The 19,333-nt window shown below is 40.7% G+C and overlaps 1 protein-coding gene across 4 annotated transcripts in view; it reads left to right on the top strand.

The window, feature by feature from the left end:
• The window catches only part of LOC145352499 (echinoderm microtubule-associated protein-like 5), a 153,362-nt gene that overhangs the window by 65,804 nt on the left and 68,225 nt on the right, over positions 1-19,333 (top strand). For all 4 annotated transcript variants that reach the window (XR_013888545.1, XM_080202439.1, XM_080202440.1 and 1 more), the window contains 9 exons: positions 3,655-3,761; positions 5,339-5,457; positions 5,950-6,136; positions 10,315-10,420; positions 11,281-11,374; positions 14,141-14,241; positions 15,034-15,236; positions 16,666-16,777; positions 18,133-18,260. Coding sequence is in view for 3 of the 4 variants with exons in the window: in XM_080202439.1 (XP_080058565.1) it covers positions 3,655-3,761; positions 5,339-5,457; positions 5,950-6,136; positions 10,315-10,420; positions 11,281-11,374; positions 14,141-14,241; positions 15,034-15,236; positions 16,666-16,777; positions 18,133-18,260 (1,157 nt within the window). In the remaining variant the exon portion in view is untranslated. The remainder of the gene's footprint in view (positions 1-3,654; positions 3,762-5,338; positions 5,458-5,949; positions 6,137-10,314; positions 10,421-11,280; positions 11,375-14,140; positions 14,242-15,033; positions 15,237-16,665; positions 16,778-18,132; positions 18,261-19,333) is intronic.

Consider the following 19,333-nt stretch of genomic DNA (forward strand, 5'->3'; position numbering starts at 1 on the left):
GGGGAACCTGTGGATGTGGTGCATCTGGATTTCCAGAAGGCATTTGACAAAGTGCTGCACCAAAGATTGCTACATAAGATAAAGGTGCATGGTGTTATGGGTAATGTATCAGCATGGATAGAGGATTGGTTAACTAACAAAAAGCAAAGAGTGGGGGTAAATGGGTGTTTTTCTGGTTGGCGATCAGTGACTATTAGTGTGCCTCAGGGATCAGTGTTGGGACTGCAATAATTTACGATTTACATAGATGATTTGGAGTTAGGGACCAAGTGTAGTGTATCAAAATTCAGAGATGACACTAAGATGTGTGGCAGAGCAAAGTGTCCAGAGGATGCTGAAAGTCTACAAAGGGATGTAGAGAGTTTAAGTGAATGGGCGCGGGTCTGGCAGATGGAGTACAATGTTGGTAATTGTGAGGTCATCCAATTTGGTAGGAATAACAACAAAATAGAATATTATTTAAATGGTAAAAATTGCAGCATGCTGTTGTGCAGAGGGACCTGGGTGTTCTTGTGCAGGAATCTCGATTTTGGTTTGCAGGTAATTAAGAAGGCAAATGGAATTTTGTTCTTTATTGGTAAAAGGATGGAATTTAAAAACAGCGAGGTTATGTTGCAGCTGTATAAGATGCTGATGCAGCCACACCTGGACTACTGTGTACAGTTTTGGTCTCCTTGCTTGAGAAAGGATATACTAGCACTGGAGGGGTTGCAGAGGAGATTCACTAGCTTGATTCCAAGTTGAGAGAGTTGGCTTATGAGGAGAGATTGAGTAGGCTGGGGCTGTATTCATTGGAATTCAGAAGAATGAGGGGAGACCTTATAGAAACATATAAGATTATGAAGGGAATAGATAAGATAGAAGCAGGGAAGTTGTTTCCACTGGTAGGTGAAACTAGAACTACAAGGCATAGCCTCAAAATAAGGGGAAACAGATTTAGGACTGAGTTGAGGAGGAACTTCTTCACACAAAGACTTATGAATCTGTGGAATTCCCTGCCCAGTGTAGCTGTTGAGGCTATCTCATTGAATGTTTTTAAGGCAAGGATAGATAAATGTTTGAACAGTAAGGGAACTAAGGGTTATGGTGAGTGGGCGGGTGAGTGGAGCTGAGTCCACAAAAAGATCAGCCATGATCTTATTGAACGGTGGAGCAGGCTCAAGGGGCCAGATGGCCTACTCCTAGTCCTAGTTCTTATGATCTTATGTTCTTATGATTAATGGATTATTCTCTCAGTTGAGAGTTGGCATAGACTTGATGGGTTGAATGGTTTCCTCTGCAGTACTATTGTATGAAGTCTGCCTTTCAGGTTTTGCAAAGCATCTTGCAGTAGCACATTGGAATATACTTGTGTGAAAAATCTTGGAATTTTTTTGCGCTCTCTATTGCTCTTGTGTGCCCTTTCTCACACATTCTCCCTCATGCACACTTTCTCATATGTATGTGTTAAATTAGTTCAGTTTGTTGCACTCTTACCCTTTTGAGTTTGAAGGTCATAGGTTTAAGCCCTGCTCCAAGATTTATTTCCAGAAACCAGGTCTCTATCTATCTCCTAGTACAAATTTCTTAACTCAACCTATTTACTTATAAATCTTATTACAAATACATGCATTTGGAACCTCTATCTCTTTTAGCTCTCAACTGTCCTAGGCAAGCTGTCTCAATTAACTTTTCCCCAGTTTAATTACATAACTCATAATTTACACACACACACACACACACATATACACACACACACACACACACACACACACACACACACACACACAGACATATAGGCACACAAGCTTCTTTATAGAATAACATAATATTCACAAAAAAATGGAAAAAATCCATCCTCACAATAGACAAGAGCCATCATACTGTTCCCTGGTATCAGAGAATCAAGTTAAAATCATATTCCTGGGCATCCATGTCTCCAATTAATCTCTTGGGTAAACCCTAGCTCCCTATTTCCCAGAAAGTGTTTTCACAGGTAAATATTATAGTATATAGGTAAGTATTGTAGGAATGCAGAACTCTCTTCGGCTCTTCAGAATGAGTAAACTGAACTTTGACTTAGGCTTTAAACCGTTGAGCGCATTTTAAATACTAACAGAACAAATAAATAGTGGGACAAAAGCACAAAGTGTATTTCCATTGTAGTGATTAATATTTGGTAACAACAGCTTGCATTTTTGTAGCACTTTTAGGGCCCAATTTTACCAACAATTTGCGCCCGTTTTCGGGCACGAAATCGTGGTAAAGTCAAGTGTAAGGCCTTTATTGCGATCAGCACCCGAGTCCGCACAGATCGCCACGTTACCGAGACCCATGAATGGTGGGGATCTGTTCCATGCCGAAATCAGGCGCAAAGACGATTTAAATACATTTGCATCCATTTAAATTGAATTAATGAACTGCCCACCCATCATTTCCCTCTTTACCACTGCATTCACCAATCCGGAACTGCGCTTTTAGGGACCTGCTGAATAAATGAGTCGGGCACTGCAGCCTCTGAAGAGTGTGTTCTGAGCTTCCCATGGCTCTCTGACTCAGATCAGTGGTGGGGGTGGAGGTGGGTCAGATCATTCTCTGGTTGAAGGGGAGAGGAGGAGGAGGCTGGTCAGATGTATCTCTGGCTGGGGGGAGGGCTGATCGTTGTCTGGTGGTGGGGGGGGAGGGCTTATTGTTGTCTGGTGGTGGGAGGCAGGGCTGATCCTCATCTGGTGGTGGGGGGGAGGGCTGATCCTTGTCAGGTGGTGGGGGGGAGGGCTGATCCTTGTCTGGTGGTGGGGGGAGGGCTGATCATTGTCTAGTGGTGGGGGGGAGGAGACAGGTCAGACATTTTTCTGGAGGGGAGGGGGAGTGAGGCCAGACCATTCTTTGGGGTGGGGGGGCGGTGGGGTGGGGGGGAGGCGTGGGCAGTGAGTGAGGCCAGATCATTGTCTTGGGGGAGGAGAGGAGAGAGGCGGGTCAGATGGATTTCTGAGGTGGGCAGGACAGATGGATCTCTGGTAGGGGATGGGGGGGTGTAGGTGAGGGGCAGGGGGGTCCACTACCACTCCACAGGTGATCAATGGGGGGAAGGAGGGCAGGGATGGCGATCGGCCTGGGTAGTGGGGGGGGTGGATAAGTGGGGCAGTGATGTGTGTGGGTGTCCCTTATCCCGCTTTTCTCTGCTTTCTGCGGCTTGGGAGCAATCTCACACGGGTGCGCTTTTTCCAATTTTTTTCTAACTGCACATGCACAGTTCAGAGTTCTGATTGTTCCGGCAGCGCTAAACCCCACCCACAGCGCGAATTAGACTGGAGATGGCTGAGAGCATATGGGGGTATCTGAAAGCGGATTTCTAAGTTGAATCTGTACTATGCCCTGAATTGGCACTTAGAATGAAAACGGTAAAATCGGGCACTTAGTGTAGCAAAACAACCTAAGACATTTCGCACGAGTGTTGTCATACTTTATTCAGCACCAATCCATGTAAGGAGATATTAAGACAGATGACCAAAATGCTTTTCCAAAGAAGGATTTAAGCAACACATTAAAGGAGGAGGGAGAGACGGGAGAGGCTTAGGACAGGGGTTCAAACAGCTGAAGGCATCAATGATGGACTCTCTATAAATAATCTATTTTGTTTTAATTTAAGATGAAAGTTCTCCTTCTCACTTACAGAAAGTTTTGCAGACTCCAATAGTGACCAGTCTGACTCTGATCAGTCTGATGTTCCAGAACTTGATTCTGAAATTGAACAAGAACTACAGATAAATTATCATCGACAGGTGGGTTGATGTATTTATAAATTTCATTAACTAAGCATTTTTACTGTATATTTAGAAAGCAAAATCTGTGTAAGTAACAAAACAGGATGTTACTTGTAGCACAATTTGACATCTCTACTTCATGCTTGCCAGTTGACTTTGGGTGGAATTGTCTGCAAATCCCAGTGGCTGGATCTTCTGTTCCTGCCAGAAACCCCCCGCTGTGGGTTCCCTAGTGGCAGGACGGGTGAGCCGTGTAATTTGCCCATCGACTTTGACAGGACCAGAAGATCCCATTGATGGCCAGTGGTGAGCTGAGAAAAGCCACCGTGGATGACTGGAAAATTCTGGTCTTACTCTCAGAAGGCACTTGTTAATATATTTATTCAATTTTACATAAAATTACAGTCATAATGAATGTTTCTTGCATTTTGCATCCATGTTATAGTCCTGTTCCCCACTTGGAGTCAAGCGTGCAGATAATCGTTAATGGCTGCCAAATGTAGGTTAAATTTTGACATAAAAATAGAATGAAGTGTCAGCTCTTTGCTAATGTAAAGAATATTACAAATTAAATTTTAAATTACCGGGTAGTCCAGTGATGAGATGAGCAGTGTGAGACTACAGCTTGCAGGTGGTCTCTTTGTTAGCATCATAGAAATCATAACACAGATTGAAGCCATTCGGTCTATCATAGTTGATAAACTTTTATTTGAGCTTTGATCTACTTCTTTCCCCTGTGTCTTCCATTCCCTCATTTTCCTTACATTTCTTTGCTGCTGAAATAAGTCTTTATCCCATTCCATGGGCTGACGTTGCAGCTATTTCGCTTGCTACCATCAAATATTTCATCCAACATGACCTCTGCCCTGCAAATCCTAAGTATACCTGATATAGTTATGGTGGGACTCACGTCCTTGTTCTGCCCAGTCAGTCAAAAGTAGCTGATGCTGTGACTTATGAATGGGCCAGTATCCTTGAATACTGACAGAGGTCCTGTCCTGCCACAAATGCATTGACATAATGGGGACCAAAGAATTTTGAGGCTTTTTTAAAAAAATCATTTTTCATAACTGTAAAACCCTTAATCTTTGTTCTCTTTCCATATTTCTTATCATTTTTATAATGGATGTGTTCAGAGCTCCATGGAATACTTTTCTCCAAAGATGGCGCTGGAGCGAGGCAACATCTTGCAAACTGTGCCAGCATACCTTCTAATTCTATATTTTACTCTTGTTCTGCTTGTATATGTGATCTAAGAAATTTCTGGGACACCTCCTTGCTTTTATAGTCAATGCCACAAAGCATTAAATCCTGAATTCCAGTTTTTGTTTTGTCACCATTTCAATCTGGATTGGCAATTTTAAATATCAATGTGTCTATTTAGTGCAGTTATGAATCAGGTCACTTTGCATTAATTTAAAATCATTGGAAATGTGATGTATCAGATTTTCTATTAAAAGGACAGAAAGTTCTTGAATGTGGGTTCTCCACATAGGGAAGTTTGAACCCTATTCATCAACTCACTTTTCTAATTGCACCACTTTAATGTGTAAATGTTTCTTTTTAAACATTGGAAATTGTTTCCCTTTCAATAGATTTACAAAGAAGATCTACCTCAGCTTAAAGAAAAAAGCAAAGAAAAACGTCAAGCAGCAACTTCAAAGAAGCGGGACAAACCTCCAGATAGCAGTGTGCGCTTACATTTTGTTCATGGGTAGGATGTTCTTATTAACATTGTTTTGAAATGGTTCAATTCACTGAGCCAATACCTGTAGTAAAGTTCTTCACTTAATGAGCTGTATCCACAAACCGAACAGATTGATGGCTACCAAAACTGGAAGGTACCAGAAGATGTTCTATCCGACTGTCACTGTTGACTTTCTTGTCCTGTGGGTGCACACTCAATGAGGCTGCTAACTGATCCTCTGTTTAAGGCTTGCCACTACAGCAGAGGCAACTCTTGACACATTTGCCAGCTTCCATCATTATACCAAGGATAAGTTAAAGAACGAACAATCACACAAGACAAAATAAATGAGCTGACAACAACCTTAAAATCTAACTAAATGAGTGGGGCTTCACTCCTATCCACTAGTACATTTCTCCTATAGCTGCTAGAAAGATCTATCTATGAGGAACGACAGAAATAAGCAGTGTAGGTATAAAAATTGACATTACTGTTTTGTAACTTTCTTTTTTCTTTCAGTTACAGGGGCTATGATTGCAGGAACAATCTATTTTATACTCAAACTGGAGAGATTGTATACCATGTTGCAGCAGTAGGAATAGTATATAATCGTCAGCAGAATATACAACGATTCTACCTTGGCCATGATGATGACATTGTCTGTCTAGCAATTCATCCTTTAAAGGATTATATATCAACAGGCCAGGTAGTGTAAGTTTATTTGAATAATTATTGATGGGAAAGGATCACATAGTGGTTGTACTTTATTAAATATCAAGTATTTCTCCCAACTACATAATTCAAAGAGAAGTATATGAAGAGCTCCAGCCTAGTAGGAAATATTTGTTTTGCTGTATTCACCATTTTGTGCCTTCATTCATATGTTGGAGTTGCTGCTGTGTTGACATTTACAGAGCCTTCAAAGATTATGCCCTGAGAAATCACTATGGGGATCAGAGCTAGATACTGATGCAATGGTGTCAAACCCAGAAAGATCTAAATGGTTTGAGACCCGGTCGGTCCTGGTTTTTATTTTCCATTTCAGGCATCTCTGATTACTAACGAACCCTAATCCGAAAAAAAACTCATGAACATCAGTCCCTGTAAGATATAAACTGGAAATGCTCAGCAGGTCAGGTCAGCTGTTGTTGGATATTTCCAAAATGTTTGTATTTCCAGCATCCATTGGATTTGCCTTTTGTATTAGTTCCCATGAGATGTGTTCTGTGATTGACATGGGTGTTGGCTCCTATTGTTGTGTCTCTACTAATGGAAACTTTAACACTCCAACCTCCTTGCAGACATGAAGATCTTGCCTGGTTTTGTCTTGGGTCTTTTTCTCCTCTGGTGTAACTAGTTGCATGGTAGCTGCTCCAATGAGAGAAGCCTTTTGAAACATGAAGTTTCGCTGTTAGTGTTGATTTTTTTTAATGTCAATTTTAAAATTCTAAGTTGAGCTCTGAATATTCTTCATATCTAGTGACCACATATACTACTATGGCAACTTTCTGTTATTTAGCTACAGATAGGAATCTATAACATTAGTGAAGACTATCATAACTCATCATGAAAATAATCTTGAAATACTGTCATTCAGAATCCACTTAAAATGAAGTGTCTATTCAGACAGCCAAGTATATTACAATATGAGGAACGCCTAAGTGGCGATATGTTTTCCACTTCAGAGTCCATAATTTCATACTTACGGTGCCATAATGAATGGATCAGTAATTGTATCATCGTGCAGCTTGTATGCTGATTATCAGCTCAATTATATCCATTGGCAATTTGGGAAAATTGTGATGTGTTTTGCAAAGATTGCCAGCTTCAATTTCTTTGCTGACCGTGTCATACAAAGAAAATTATATTCACCTACAATAAACATCAGCTGATGCTAATGACACGAGTACAAGTGCAAAATATTGTGGATTCTAAAGCAGAAATGATAGAAATGCTCAGCAGGTCTCGCAGTATCTGTAGAGAGAAAAATAGTTAATAATTCAGATCATTCAGGAGCACAAAGTTGCATTCTTGGAGCCAGCACTAACAACACAGATTTAATAATCTTGTTTGAGGTTGGAGGACTTGGTGAAGCCAAGAGGATCAACATACGGGAGTCCTTTATAGATAAGTGCTGGCAGCTATTGATTCAATTTGTGAAGCCATGAATAATTGAACACAATAAAGGAAATAATAATAATTGCCACCATAAAGGAAATGGTAGAGATTGATAGTAAATCAGCAGATGAAAGCTGCCTTGGCAATACACTTTAAATAAGTTTTCCTTCTACCTGCAGGGAACTTTACATTGCTGCAGGAATACAATGGATAATCAAGATTAGCAATTCCACACAGTTTTGACTTCTTAGCATTCTGTGGTTCTAATAAAAGACATCACTCAATTTTATATAAAATATTTAATATCTAAAAGTTTGGTTTGGGAATTAAAGAGGGGGTGGAGCTAGGCAGACGATTATTTCTTATTGCAATTTTTGGTTGATGAGTATTTCTTTGTTGCTGGCTGTCAGGATGTGAAAAGTCTGGCAAATATTAAATAGTATTCATCAGAATAACTTAGAATTTATACAGTTGTGACAATTTCAAATGGGCAAATTTGTTTAGGAGTTATTACTTTGGTATCAGTTAGCTATCATTTGTGCTGCATTATTAGCTGTCACAGTGGTTATTTTTCAATTTTAATTATGTCCATTATTATACATATCCTATTGTCTAATGTTTAAGTTAGCAAATATTTGCAAACAACAATCAATTCTAAAACCTTTAATTTGTATCATGAGTTTTTACTAATTACAAATGTTTTACTGCCTGTGTCCTTTCAATGGAGCTCCTCTGGAATTACATTCTAACTTGAAACTGATCATTTCAGTAATTAGAAATTAATATTACAATGTCCTGGTGGATGAAACGTCTGTTGAAGTGTTAACAGCAGAAAATTTCAGATTCAATTTCCAGTTTATATTGAACTGGTTGGTCGGAACACTGCATTTAATACTTAGCCTGGAATAAGAAGTAAGGGATAAACAAGATTTGTGCTCCATGTTGCTATTCAGTGATTTCTACTCTAGTGCAAGCTAGGAGAGAACAGGATTAGACTGAAATGCATTCCATATTCCATGCTGACATTAACTATCTAGGATTATACATAAAAGGCCCAATTTTAAAACAGGCGCAAAAACGTGGTAAAGTCGGGCGTGAGGCCATTGACATGATCTGCACCTGCATCAGCCCAGATTGCCACTTTACCAAAACCTGGGAATGGTGACGATTCGATTAGCGCCGAAAACAAACACAATGGCGATTTAAATGCATTTGCATGCATTTAAATTGAATTAATGAACTGCCCACCCAACATTATCAGCATTTCCCCCTTTACCGTCGTGTTTGCCAATCCAGAACCGCACCGTAATGTACCTACTAAATAAAGGTCTGAATCGGGTGCTCCAGCTGCTGAAGAGCACGTTCAGAGCTTCCAACGGCTCTTGGTGGTGGGGGAGAGGGAGGCGGATCAGATCATTCTCTGGTTGGGGGAGGGAGGGGAGTGAGGCCAGATCATAGTCTGGTTGGGGGTGGGGGGGTGGAGGAGGAGGCAAATCAAATGTATCTCTGGTGGTCGGGGGGTTGCTGATCATTGTCTGATGTGGAGGGAGGAGGAGGCAGGTCAGATATATGGGAGGGGCAGCTGATCATTGCCTGGTGGGGAGGGAGGAGGAGGCGGGTCAGATGTTCCTGGTGGGGGTGGGGGATGTGAGGCCAGATTGTTGTCTGGACTGGGGGGGGGGGCGGGAGGGTGAGTGAGGCCAGATTGTTGTCTGGGAGGAGGGGGTGAATGAGGCCGGATCGTTGTTTTGGGGGGCGGGGAGTGCGGTGAGTGAGGCCAGATCATCATCTGGAGGGAGGGGGGAAGGAGGCCCGATCACTCACTGGTTGGGGGGCGGTGGGGGAAGAGACAGGAGCAGGGGGATCTGCTGCCATTCTGCAGGCGATCAGTTGGGGGGGGGGGGGGGTAGGGGGGGGGTAGGGGGGCAGGGGTGGCAATCAGTCTGGGTAATGGGGGTAGTTGGTAAAGGGGACAGTGATGTGTGTGGGGTGGATAAGGGGACAGTGCTGTGTGTGGATAGTGGAAGGGGGGTTGATAAGGAGAACAGTGATGTGTGTGGGTAGTGGGGGGTAGATAAAGGGGGCAGTGATGTCTGTGGGGGCCATTGCTCCCCCTTTTGCTCCTTGACCGCTTTCTGCGGCCCAGAAGTTATCTGACACAGCTGTGCTTTTTCCAACTGCGCATGCACAGTTCAGAGCTCCAATCGTTTCGGCCGCGCTAAGCCCCGCTCACAGCGCGAATGGGACTGGAGATGTTTTTTTCAGGCTGAGTGCGTATGGGGGTGCCTGAAAACAGATTTCCAAGTTGGATCTGCATTACGCCCAGGTTCAGCACTCAGAATGAAAATGGTAAAATCGGGCCCAAAAAGTGGTTACAAAAAAATGAGGTAACAGACCCATACTGCATCATGAGTTTACACTTTCAGGAGAGAATTCCTTCTTTTCAAAAAAAAAGAAAATTCCTATGACTATCCTTGTACAGGTTAGGAATAAACATATAGGGCAGGATTCTCCATTCACATTCGCCTTGCCACCATTGCCAGTGGGATTGTAGAATTTGGCGCTCGCCCAAAACTCCATTCACTGCAATGGCACCAGAGAGTCTCAGCCGCGGGCAAGGTCAGGTGTTTCCAGCGATAGTAACAACCTATTGTTGTGAAGTACACTTCTAATTCTATTAATAAAGTAGTGCTATTTCCATGTTACACCATTAAAAAATCGAGACAAATGGAAATAAAGAATTGTAAATTGTTTTCTTCTGTTTAGGTGAGTCGTGATTCTGCAATTCATATCTGGGATGCAGAGCTGTTGAAGCCACTGTCGATTTTAAAAGGACATCACCAGTTTGGAGTTTGTGCAGTAGACTTTTCAGGTAAAGGATAACACTATTTATTCTAATCTTGTACTCGTGCTGCATAATAAAGGCAAATTATAAACATATGTATATTCAATAATTTTTGGTGTCATCTTGTGAATTCCTTCACAGCCAATGCTGTCACCAAATGTTAACAACCTTGTACTTGTATATAGTGCAATATGTAATTCCTGGTTGGTGAATTTTTGTATGTCTACATGCAAAATATTTCTTTGCTAAGAATTCTACTTGATAAAAACTTCAATATTCAACAATGAATGCTTATTTTGCTATCTGAACTTTTAGCTTCAATGTTGATTAGACTAAAGTTCAGACAGCAGCTACTTGCATTTATACAGTACCTTTACAGTGGTAAAAATCCCAATGTGTTTCATAGGAGCATATTCAGTCAAAAATTACATGTTGAACTTCATAAAGGAAGATTAGGACAGGTGACTAAAAGCTTTGTTAAAAAGGTAGCTTTTGAGCACCTTAGTTGTGGGGGGATGGAGTGCGGAATTGAGGAGCATAGGGAACGGTCAGTTGAAAGCATATGTAAAGCAGTGTAACAGCTCTGATGAAGGATCATCCTGACTCAAAATGTTGGCTCTATTCTCTCTCTACAGATGCTATCAGACCTGCTGAGATTTTCCAGCATTTTCTGTTTTTGTAAGATATTGTCACTTGATTTATTTTTCTCATTAATCCCCTTGTCATTAATTATTTTAATTGCTATTTGCGTTCTAAGATAATGCAAACAAGGTACTTTAGGTTAAATTGGATTAAACAATGTAAATGCATTGTTCAATATGTGGATTCCAAGCACAAAATATGATCACTTTGAAAAGATAATTAACATAATGCTTTATTTATTTCAGCGGATGGAAAACGTTTGGCATCAGTAGGACTGGATGAAAATCACACAATAGTTCTTTGGGATTGGAAGAAAGGAGAAAAGCTTTCTACGGTAAGGTAGGTATTTAGTACTGTGCTTTAATACAGAATCTTCTCCAAGAAACATAAGATCATACTGTGCATATCTTAAGATGAATTATTTTCCTGGACTGTACCTGGACATGAATATGGTACAAGTATGATTGATTTATCTTATATCTCCAGTTTATATCTTGTCATACTTATTGTAACTTGTTGTAAGTGGTTGGATTTCATTTTTTAAAAAGTAGCTAAAATGAAAATGCAAATCAGTTAACATTCTCAGAAAAATAAAATATTGCAGATGTTGGAATTCTGAAATTTAAAAAATAATTGCTGTAAAGACCTAGCTGTTCTGGCAGCATTGGTGAAGAGGAAAGCAGAATTAACATGTTGGGTTGATTACCTTTTGTCAGAATTGGAAAAGTTTGGAGAGATAACTGGTTTTAGCAGTTACAAAGACAGAGAAATGGTTGGGTCGTGGTGGTAGAAGAACAAACAGGAAGGTTTGTGATATGTGGCAGGCAACAGATATTAAATTTTGGGATGTTGGTGCAAGGCGAAAGGAGAAGGCAGTAGAATGGGAAAAAAAAATGAAAGACCATCCTGGAGGAGGACTAAACGGGAATTGCAGAATCATCAGTTGCTTTTGTACGAAAAAGATGGGAGCAGAGGGTTTGATCTGAAATTGGTGAACTCAACATTGATGCTAGGCAGTGTTTGATTGAAAGATGAGTCACTGTTCCTCGTGCTTACTTTGAACTTTACAGGGATACTGGAGGAGGCTTCACTCACGAGTGTAATACAGAGCATCAACATGAATGCTTTGTGGAACAAAGTCCCGTAGCATATTCTTGAGCTTCTGGTGACCTGTCCCATTGAGGAGCAACACCTTGGGGGCAATCCTAGTGACTCATCACACCGGTCGATCATCATGGCAAGCCAGAAAGATCACAAGAAAGACAAAAAACTGGATTCACGCTCAGTTTCTTGCCTGTAGTGATGATACCGGCACTGAATTGATAGCATAATCAGCCTCATGCCCGAGAAGTGCACAAGGCTGATTTAGATATCTATGAGCATATTTCCATATTATTTATGAGCCTGAGACACAATTGTCCAGGCTAACTTGCCTTAACAGCCTTGCCAGTGGAGGTCCTCACTGGTAAGGATCATGAACGGTTCCCCACCAATGGGGACCAGATGTGATGTGCTGGCAGGTGGGACTGGAGGCCATTGAGGCTCCCTGGATGGTTGGTGGCAGGCAGGGCAGTGCCAGCTGGGGTCCCTGGTAGTGCCAGAAGGGCACACTGACATTGCCTACAAGGCATCAGCCACTGCCAAGGGGGCAGAACCTAAAAGGGGGCCTAAAGGGAAGGGCAGGGGCTGAAGGGGAGGCAGCACGTGGGGAGCTGTGCAATCTGCAATCATGGACCGCTGAGGTGGCAATTGACAAGGGGGTGAGATGAACAGGGGCAGCTATTCCTCCTGGGAGATGAACAGGAGCAGCAGCCAGCCGGATGGGGGATGAACAAGGGTGGAGGTTGGCCAGGGAGATGGAAGGGCTGCGATCAGTGAATTTTCACAACTGACAGAAAGGAATGCAGATGTTGATCACAGAGTTGTCTGGAATCACCATGCCAGGGATGATCTTCCAAGTCAGCCAGGGAGAGAAGGGCAGCCCAACCATGAGACCCCTATCCCAGGAGAGAGTTGCAAAATCAATCCTTTGCCCTAGCTTGAGCATATCCAACCCCCAGGAATCTTGAGGGACTCTTCCTCAGCAACCTGGCCAGCAACAACAATCAAATGGTCACTGGATCTACTTTCTTGAGCCTCCTCAGGGCTCAAGGTGTCATGCCAAGGTGCCAGGGAAAAGTGGACCATGGATAGTGCCAGGATGTGTGGCCTGAAGAGGGGCTGAGTAGGGGCTCAGGAGCAAGTGGCGCAGTGGTTTGCCTTGGGGGGAGGGTGGATTGATTGGAGGCTTGGGTCACCCTCATCCCTGCCTGGTGTGGGGGAGGGGTGAGGAAGCCCCCCCCATCGGTGATGGTTTGATGGTGTTCCGCTGGCCAGTGTGGGGCAAAGATTTTCATTTTTTCGTGGGAAGGGGGTACTGTCTCTGAGCACAGAATTAGGAGAGCTATTTGAAAATGGTGCTTGGAACATCAGTGGGTTGTTTGAAGTGAGCTAATTAGCATATTTCAAGTGGGTGAATTCCACCTGACAGCTGCTGCCAACATCAGCGGGAAACACTCTCGTTTTCCCGCCAGTGTGGGCACTTAGAGCAGAATTTGCTTGTTCCGTCCAACACAGGAATCGTGGCGGGGGGCAGACTATGCAAAGGTCAGTTGACCTCGGGCAGGATTCTCTGGCCTTGGGGATTTGTGTGGTCAAAGTCCTGCACTTAACCTCAAAATGGGAGAATTGAGCCCGTTAATTCTGTTTCACCCTATGGTAATGGGGCCTGATCTGCTGAGAATCTGCAACATTTTCTAAGATAATCCTCTTGGAATCTGTCCATTAAGGATTTTATTTTGATTTGCAAATGAATCTGCATTCACTGCATAGCTGTCGATAAATCCTTAACTTTAACAAATGAAAGTATTTACTTGGATATCTTGTTTAGTTTTTAGGTAGCACTGGAGTTTACCATTAATACATTTTCATGCACCATTGCGGGCAAATACTCAAATTGCCTTTCTGTTACAATGACAAATTAATTTTATACCAAGTATTTTCATTTTCTAAGTGATTTGGTTGTGAAAAGAAACAATGAAGTAAAAATCAAAACTGTTTCTTTAGAGGAAGTGCAGAGAAGATTTTTGTTGTCAAGTTGAATCCCTATATACCAGACAAGTTAGTGACAGCTGGGATAAAACACATCAAGTTCTGGCAGCGAGCAGGTAGGGCAATAAATTCTGCTATTTTTACATTCTTGTTCTGTTTTTATTGATGGCTTGAAGTTTAATTGTTTTCCACTTTGCTATAAGTTTTCAAACTCAGACGTTTGGGAATATTTGTAGACACAATACCATTTACAATGACATGCATATTGACAAATTTAAGGAGAATCCCCTTGCTCTCTGCAAACTTCAGATTATTTATACTTTTACTAATCACAATTTTCATATCAATGTAAAAACAATTTTTAATATTATTCAGCTTTTTCATAATTTGGCTAAATTAAAAAATAGTTTCCCATAGATGCATAGATAACTAAAATCTAACAAATGCATTTAAGAGGTAAATATGAGACACACAAGTGACCTTTTACATTGTGCACAGTTAACAATTTATGTTATGAATTCATTATTGAGGTACACGTTTTATATGTTTTATTGTATTTTTACAACATGAAATAATGAATTACTGTCTATTATGGTTCTGTGTTACCAAGTATTTGAAAAGCCAGTGGCCCCAGATGCAGGCGGGTGTTGGGTATGGTGCTCCTCATTGATTGAATTCCAGGTGGAACTTATAATGTACTCAGCTTCTCTGGGCAAAGGTACTCTTTAAGGGGATTCTAGCCCTGGGCTTGTCGGATCAGTTTCCATTCCACAGCAAGTGCAATGTGTTGAGCATGAGCAATTTTCAAATGAGTGCTTTTAACCAGGTTTCTGATTGTCCATTGGGTGAAGTTGTAATGCAAGTTCTTAAAAAATTGTCTAATCGTATTTATAAATTTACTCTACAAGGTGGAGGATTAACTGGAAGAAAAGGCTGTTTTGGAAGCCTGCGGAAGACAGAAACCATAATGTGTGTAGTATATGGCTGGACAGATGAGATGGTTTTCTCAGGCACATCAACTGGCGATATCTACATATGGAAAGATATGTTCATTATTAAGAGAATCAAAGCCCATGATGGCCCAGTTTTCAGCATGCATGCTCTAGAGAAAGTAAGAAATAAAGCTTAAAATAAGCTTTAAAATACAAGACTATAGTTGATAGAAAAAGGACTTTTAAATGATATTTTTATAAGCATTGTATGTTTTTAGCCAATTTTACAGTGTATTCATCGGTTATGCTGACAATTTAATGCAAGATCCGACAGTTATTCATCCTCTAACTAATGCTTTTCTTTTGGAATTCTATAAATAATGATTATCTTAATTTATTATCACAACTGAATTTAAAAACAATGCCTGGAAGACAAATAGCTGATTTTATTTTCAAATTAAAATTCAGCTATTTCTTTTTCTGGGCCACCTCCACCTGAAACTCTCTTGCTTATATCCTGTTACAAAACAAATTCTGCTCACCCAACACCTTTGTGCTTGTTGAACTGTATTGGCTCCCACTCATGTTTTAACTTTGAAATATTCACCTGTATTCAAACTTTCATGGTATCCCCCACTCTCTCTCTCTACTCTTCTGCAACCCTATAACTGTCCAAGAAGTCTTGTGTTTTTCTAATTATAAACTCTTGCACACTCTGAATTATCTATATCCCAAAATCGGTGTCATGACCAAACTCTCGAATTCCCTCCATCAGTCTCCCTGTTTCATAAACCTATGCATTGGCAAAGCTTTCATTAGTTCCCCCCCTAATATCTTATTCTTTGGCTGAGTAAATTTTTGTCTTTGTTATGTTGCTGTGAAGTGCCTTACCTTAGGCAATTTTCAACATTCATGATGTTGCATAATTACTTACTATAAGGTTGTTAGATGTTGCTGTACCTCAGTAGTAACATTCCTGTCATTGAGTCAAAGGGTTATGAGTTCAAAACCCACGTATTTAATGAGCCATTTAAGTGGGGACACATCTGCTCTCCGAAGGATATAAGAGATCTCTTTGCACTTTTTGAGGAAGTGCAGGGACGTTTTCCCAGTGCTCTGGCCAACACTCATTCCTTACAAATGTCACTAAAAATGAGATTGCCTGGGATGTCCCCAGGTCATTAAAGCTAGTTTCCTTTTCTCCCCACTTTTTAAGGTTGTATCTTTTTACATTTTGCACTTATTTTGATCTATAAATTTTTACTGAATTCCTTGCTCTTCATAAAACAAAGAGCTACTTTCATGAAGAGCTCATAATTCGAAGAGTGAAATATGATAGATTTTTAATGCTACTGGAAAAATGATCATATTGAATAACTTATTTCTGTCTATTTTACAAACTTCAGTAAAACAAAATTGCAAAACTAAGTTCAACTGTCCTACTAGAGTTTTACAATTATTAAACAATGATGTAAGAAACCAATTGCGTTGACAGAAAAATACTCTCAAAGGCATGATTTCTTTAGAGTCATTTTGAATTAACTGATCTTTTTAAAAAATTTATACTATTGTCCATTTATTTGCTCTAGCTTGTTCTTCTTTCTTTAGGGATTCGTGACTGGTGGGAAAGATGGGGTTGTTGTGCTCTGGGATGATACATTTGAGAGATGCCTGAAAACTTACGGTATCAAACGTTCTGCACTTGCCCCAGGCTCCAAAGGTACCAATTTATCAGACATTTGTTATGTAACCTAATCTACTCTTCAGCCTAATTACAAAATCTATAGCCAGTAACCTCTGCAAAGTGACAGTCTCCATTGAATTGGGGGTGAGGGGGATAGTATCTGCCTGTTATCGGCCTTTCCCTTACTTTCTTAGTCAATAATTCCAAAATTAAAATGTTTGCATCTGAGTCCTTTGGCATTACTAGCTACCTTGGTTTCTTTCCTGCCTGCTGCCTTGGTTGTTGAGGCCTGATCACTCCTGGTATATGAGTTACTTTAAATTGTTTATAAAGTTTTCTCAGACCCACACCATTCAGTTGGTATGGCTTTTATTTACTATTGTCATACCCGTCTATTTTACATAGAGGTAGGAATTAAGATCAAGGGGAGCTTTATGCGAAGTGAGAAAAGGGAAGAGATGTCAAGACAAAATGGGACTGGCATACAGATAAAAAAATCACAGAACCCACAGCGGCCATCAGTATAACACAAAAAGAGGCCATTTGTCCCATCAAATCTGCAAACGTGTAGTATTAAAGTGCTTGTGGATGACTTCCCACCTTGTCCAAAAACCTTAATATTTGTTATCACTTTTATAGTTAATATTTTTGTTAGCATTTTTGATTGAAATTACCCATGTGAATATTTATAATCAGAATTTTTTATGTAAACATTTAACTGTTTGGTGTGGTTGCAGTCTCCAAACACAAATGATGCTGTTGAAGTCTCTCCAGTCTAGTCTCTCAATTCCATCGTTCTTTGGTCTTCTTAAACCTCCAACCCAGTTCTTTGGCCTGCTGCCTAATCTTTGGCTCACTGCCCCTCAAGGCCTCCTGCCTTAACTCTGTCTGGACAACATTCCTGTTGTCCCTTTTCTCTTTACACCCTGACTCGTCTCAGCACCAGTATTTACTGACTGTGACTCTTCACCCCTCCCATAACCAAACTACCCTGCTCCTAACACTTCTTAAGAGTTCATTTTTAGCTAAGAAGTATTTTTGGCAAACGTATTCTAATAATCTTCCAAATCAATTCTGGCTCAACACACATTTTTCTACTTGACTCCAATTCAATAGCCCCTTTACTCTCAACTCTGCCTTTAACTCAAATTGTAGTCTGAGTTACATATATCTGGCCTTAGTTTTATCTTGGTCCATAATAATAATGTATTATCCATTTCAAGTTAACCTATGGTAAATATTTTATCTCTAATGGATGTCCAATATTCTATTTGTGGTTTTTACTGCCCTGTGCACTAAGAAATGAAATTGCATAACAACAGATATATAACTTGTATTATTTGTTTTGAAATACTGTTGCTGAATTATTGATTTTTCATTTATATTTTTAGGTCTGTTGCTAGAAGATAACCCTTCTATTCGTGCCATAACATTAGGCCATGGCCATATATTAGTAGGTACAAAGAATGGAGAAATATTAGAAATCGAAAAAAGTGGTCCCATTACCCTACTGGTTCAGGTATTACATCTAAAGACTTAAGTAATTTTTACTAAACCTAGAGAGCCCAGGGATTATTTTCTTCAGCTATTGATATTATCAATGCCTTTCCTTGAAATAAGCAGGTGAAGTGTTATTTTGAATATGTTAGCAAAACATTTTGAATCTGTTTTTAACCTTGTAAAATCTTGTTGTTGAGCTAATGCTTAAATTCCCTAATGCTTAGCTATGTCTCTAAGCCTGATCTCTTGCCAATTTAATAAATTGATTCTTTGCTCATGAGTATTGTCATCTTGCCAACTCCAAGAAATTTTTCACTTCTCTGGCCTCTCAAAGTTAAATTTAGTCTACTATTCCTTTCCAAGGTACTTGAACATCTTTCTATGCTGACAACTCTCAAGAATCGTTGCATACATTTGTCCTACTAACTTAACTTGTGCTCAGTGCCAACTAACACACAAATAAGCAAGTCCTCCCTTTCGCTGAGTTGGAGTGTCCCTTTAAACCCAGAATATCATGTCATGTAGTGTGGTCAAGAGATCAAACAGGACTCCTTTGTTGCTGTTCGATTATTTATGGCAGTTTGAATAAACATTCCGTCAGACTATTTACAGTCCTGCATGGGCAGCACAGTGGCAGAGTGGTTACTACTGCTGCCTCACAGCATCAGGGACCCAGATTCAATTTGGGTGCCTGTGTGGGGTTTCCATGTTCTCTCTGTCTGCGTGGGTTTCCTCCGGGTATTCCAGTTTCTTTCCACAGTCCAGAGATGTGCAGGTTAGATGGATTGGCCATGCTAAATTGCTCCTTTGTGTCCAAAGATTTGTAGGCAAGGTGGATTAGACACAGTAAATATGCAGGGTCACGGGAATAGGATGTGGGATGGGCCTGGGTAAGATGCTCTTTTGGAGTGTCAGTACAGACTCAGTGGACCACATGACCTCTTTCTACACAGAATCCCTGCTGAACTAATCTATTTACGTGTATTGGAGCTCTGCTAAACATTCATACCAGGGTGGTGAACTTACATAGGAAGGATGAGAAGACCATACAACCCCTTGGAAAATAAGTATCTAAATTTGGTGCAGGAGCAG

The sequence above is a fragment of the Carcharhinus amblyrhynchos genome, chromosome 14 (genome assembly GCF_965287045.1).
Source record: "Carcharhinus amblyrhynchos chromosome 14, sCarAmb.v2.hapA, whole genome shotgun sequence".
Taxonomy (NCBI): Eukaryota; Metazoa; Chordata; class Chondrichthyes; order Carcharhiniformes; family Carcharhinidae; genus Carcharhinus; species Carcharhinus amblyrhynchos.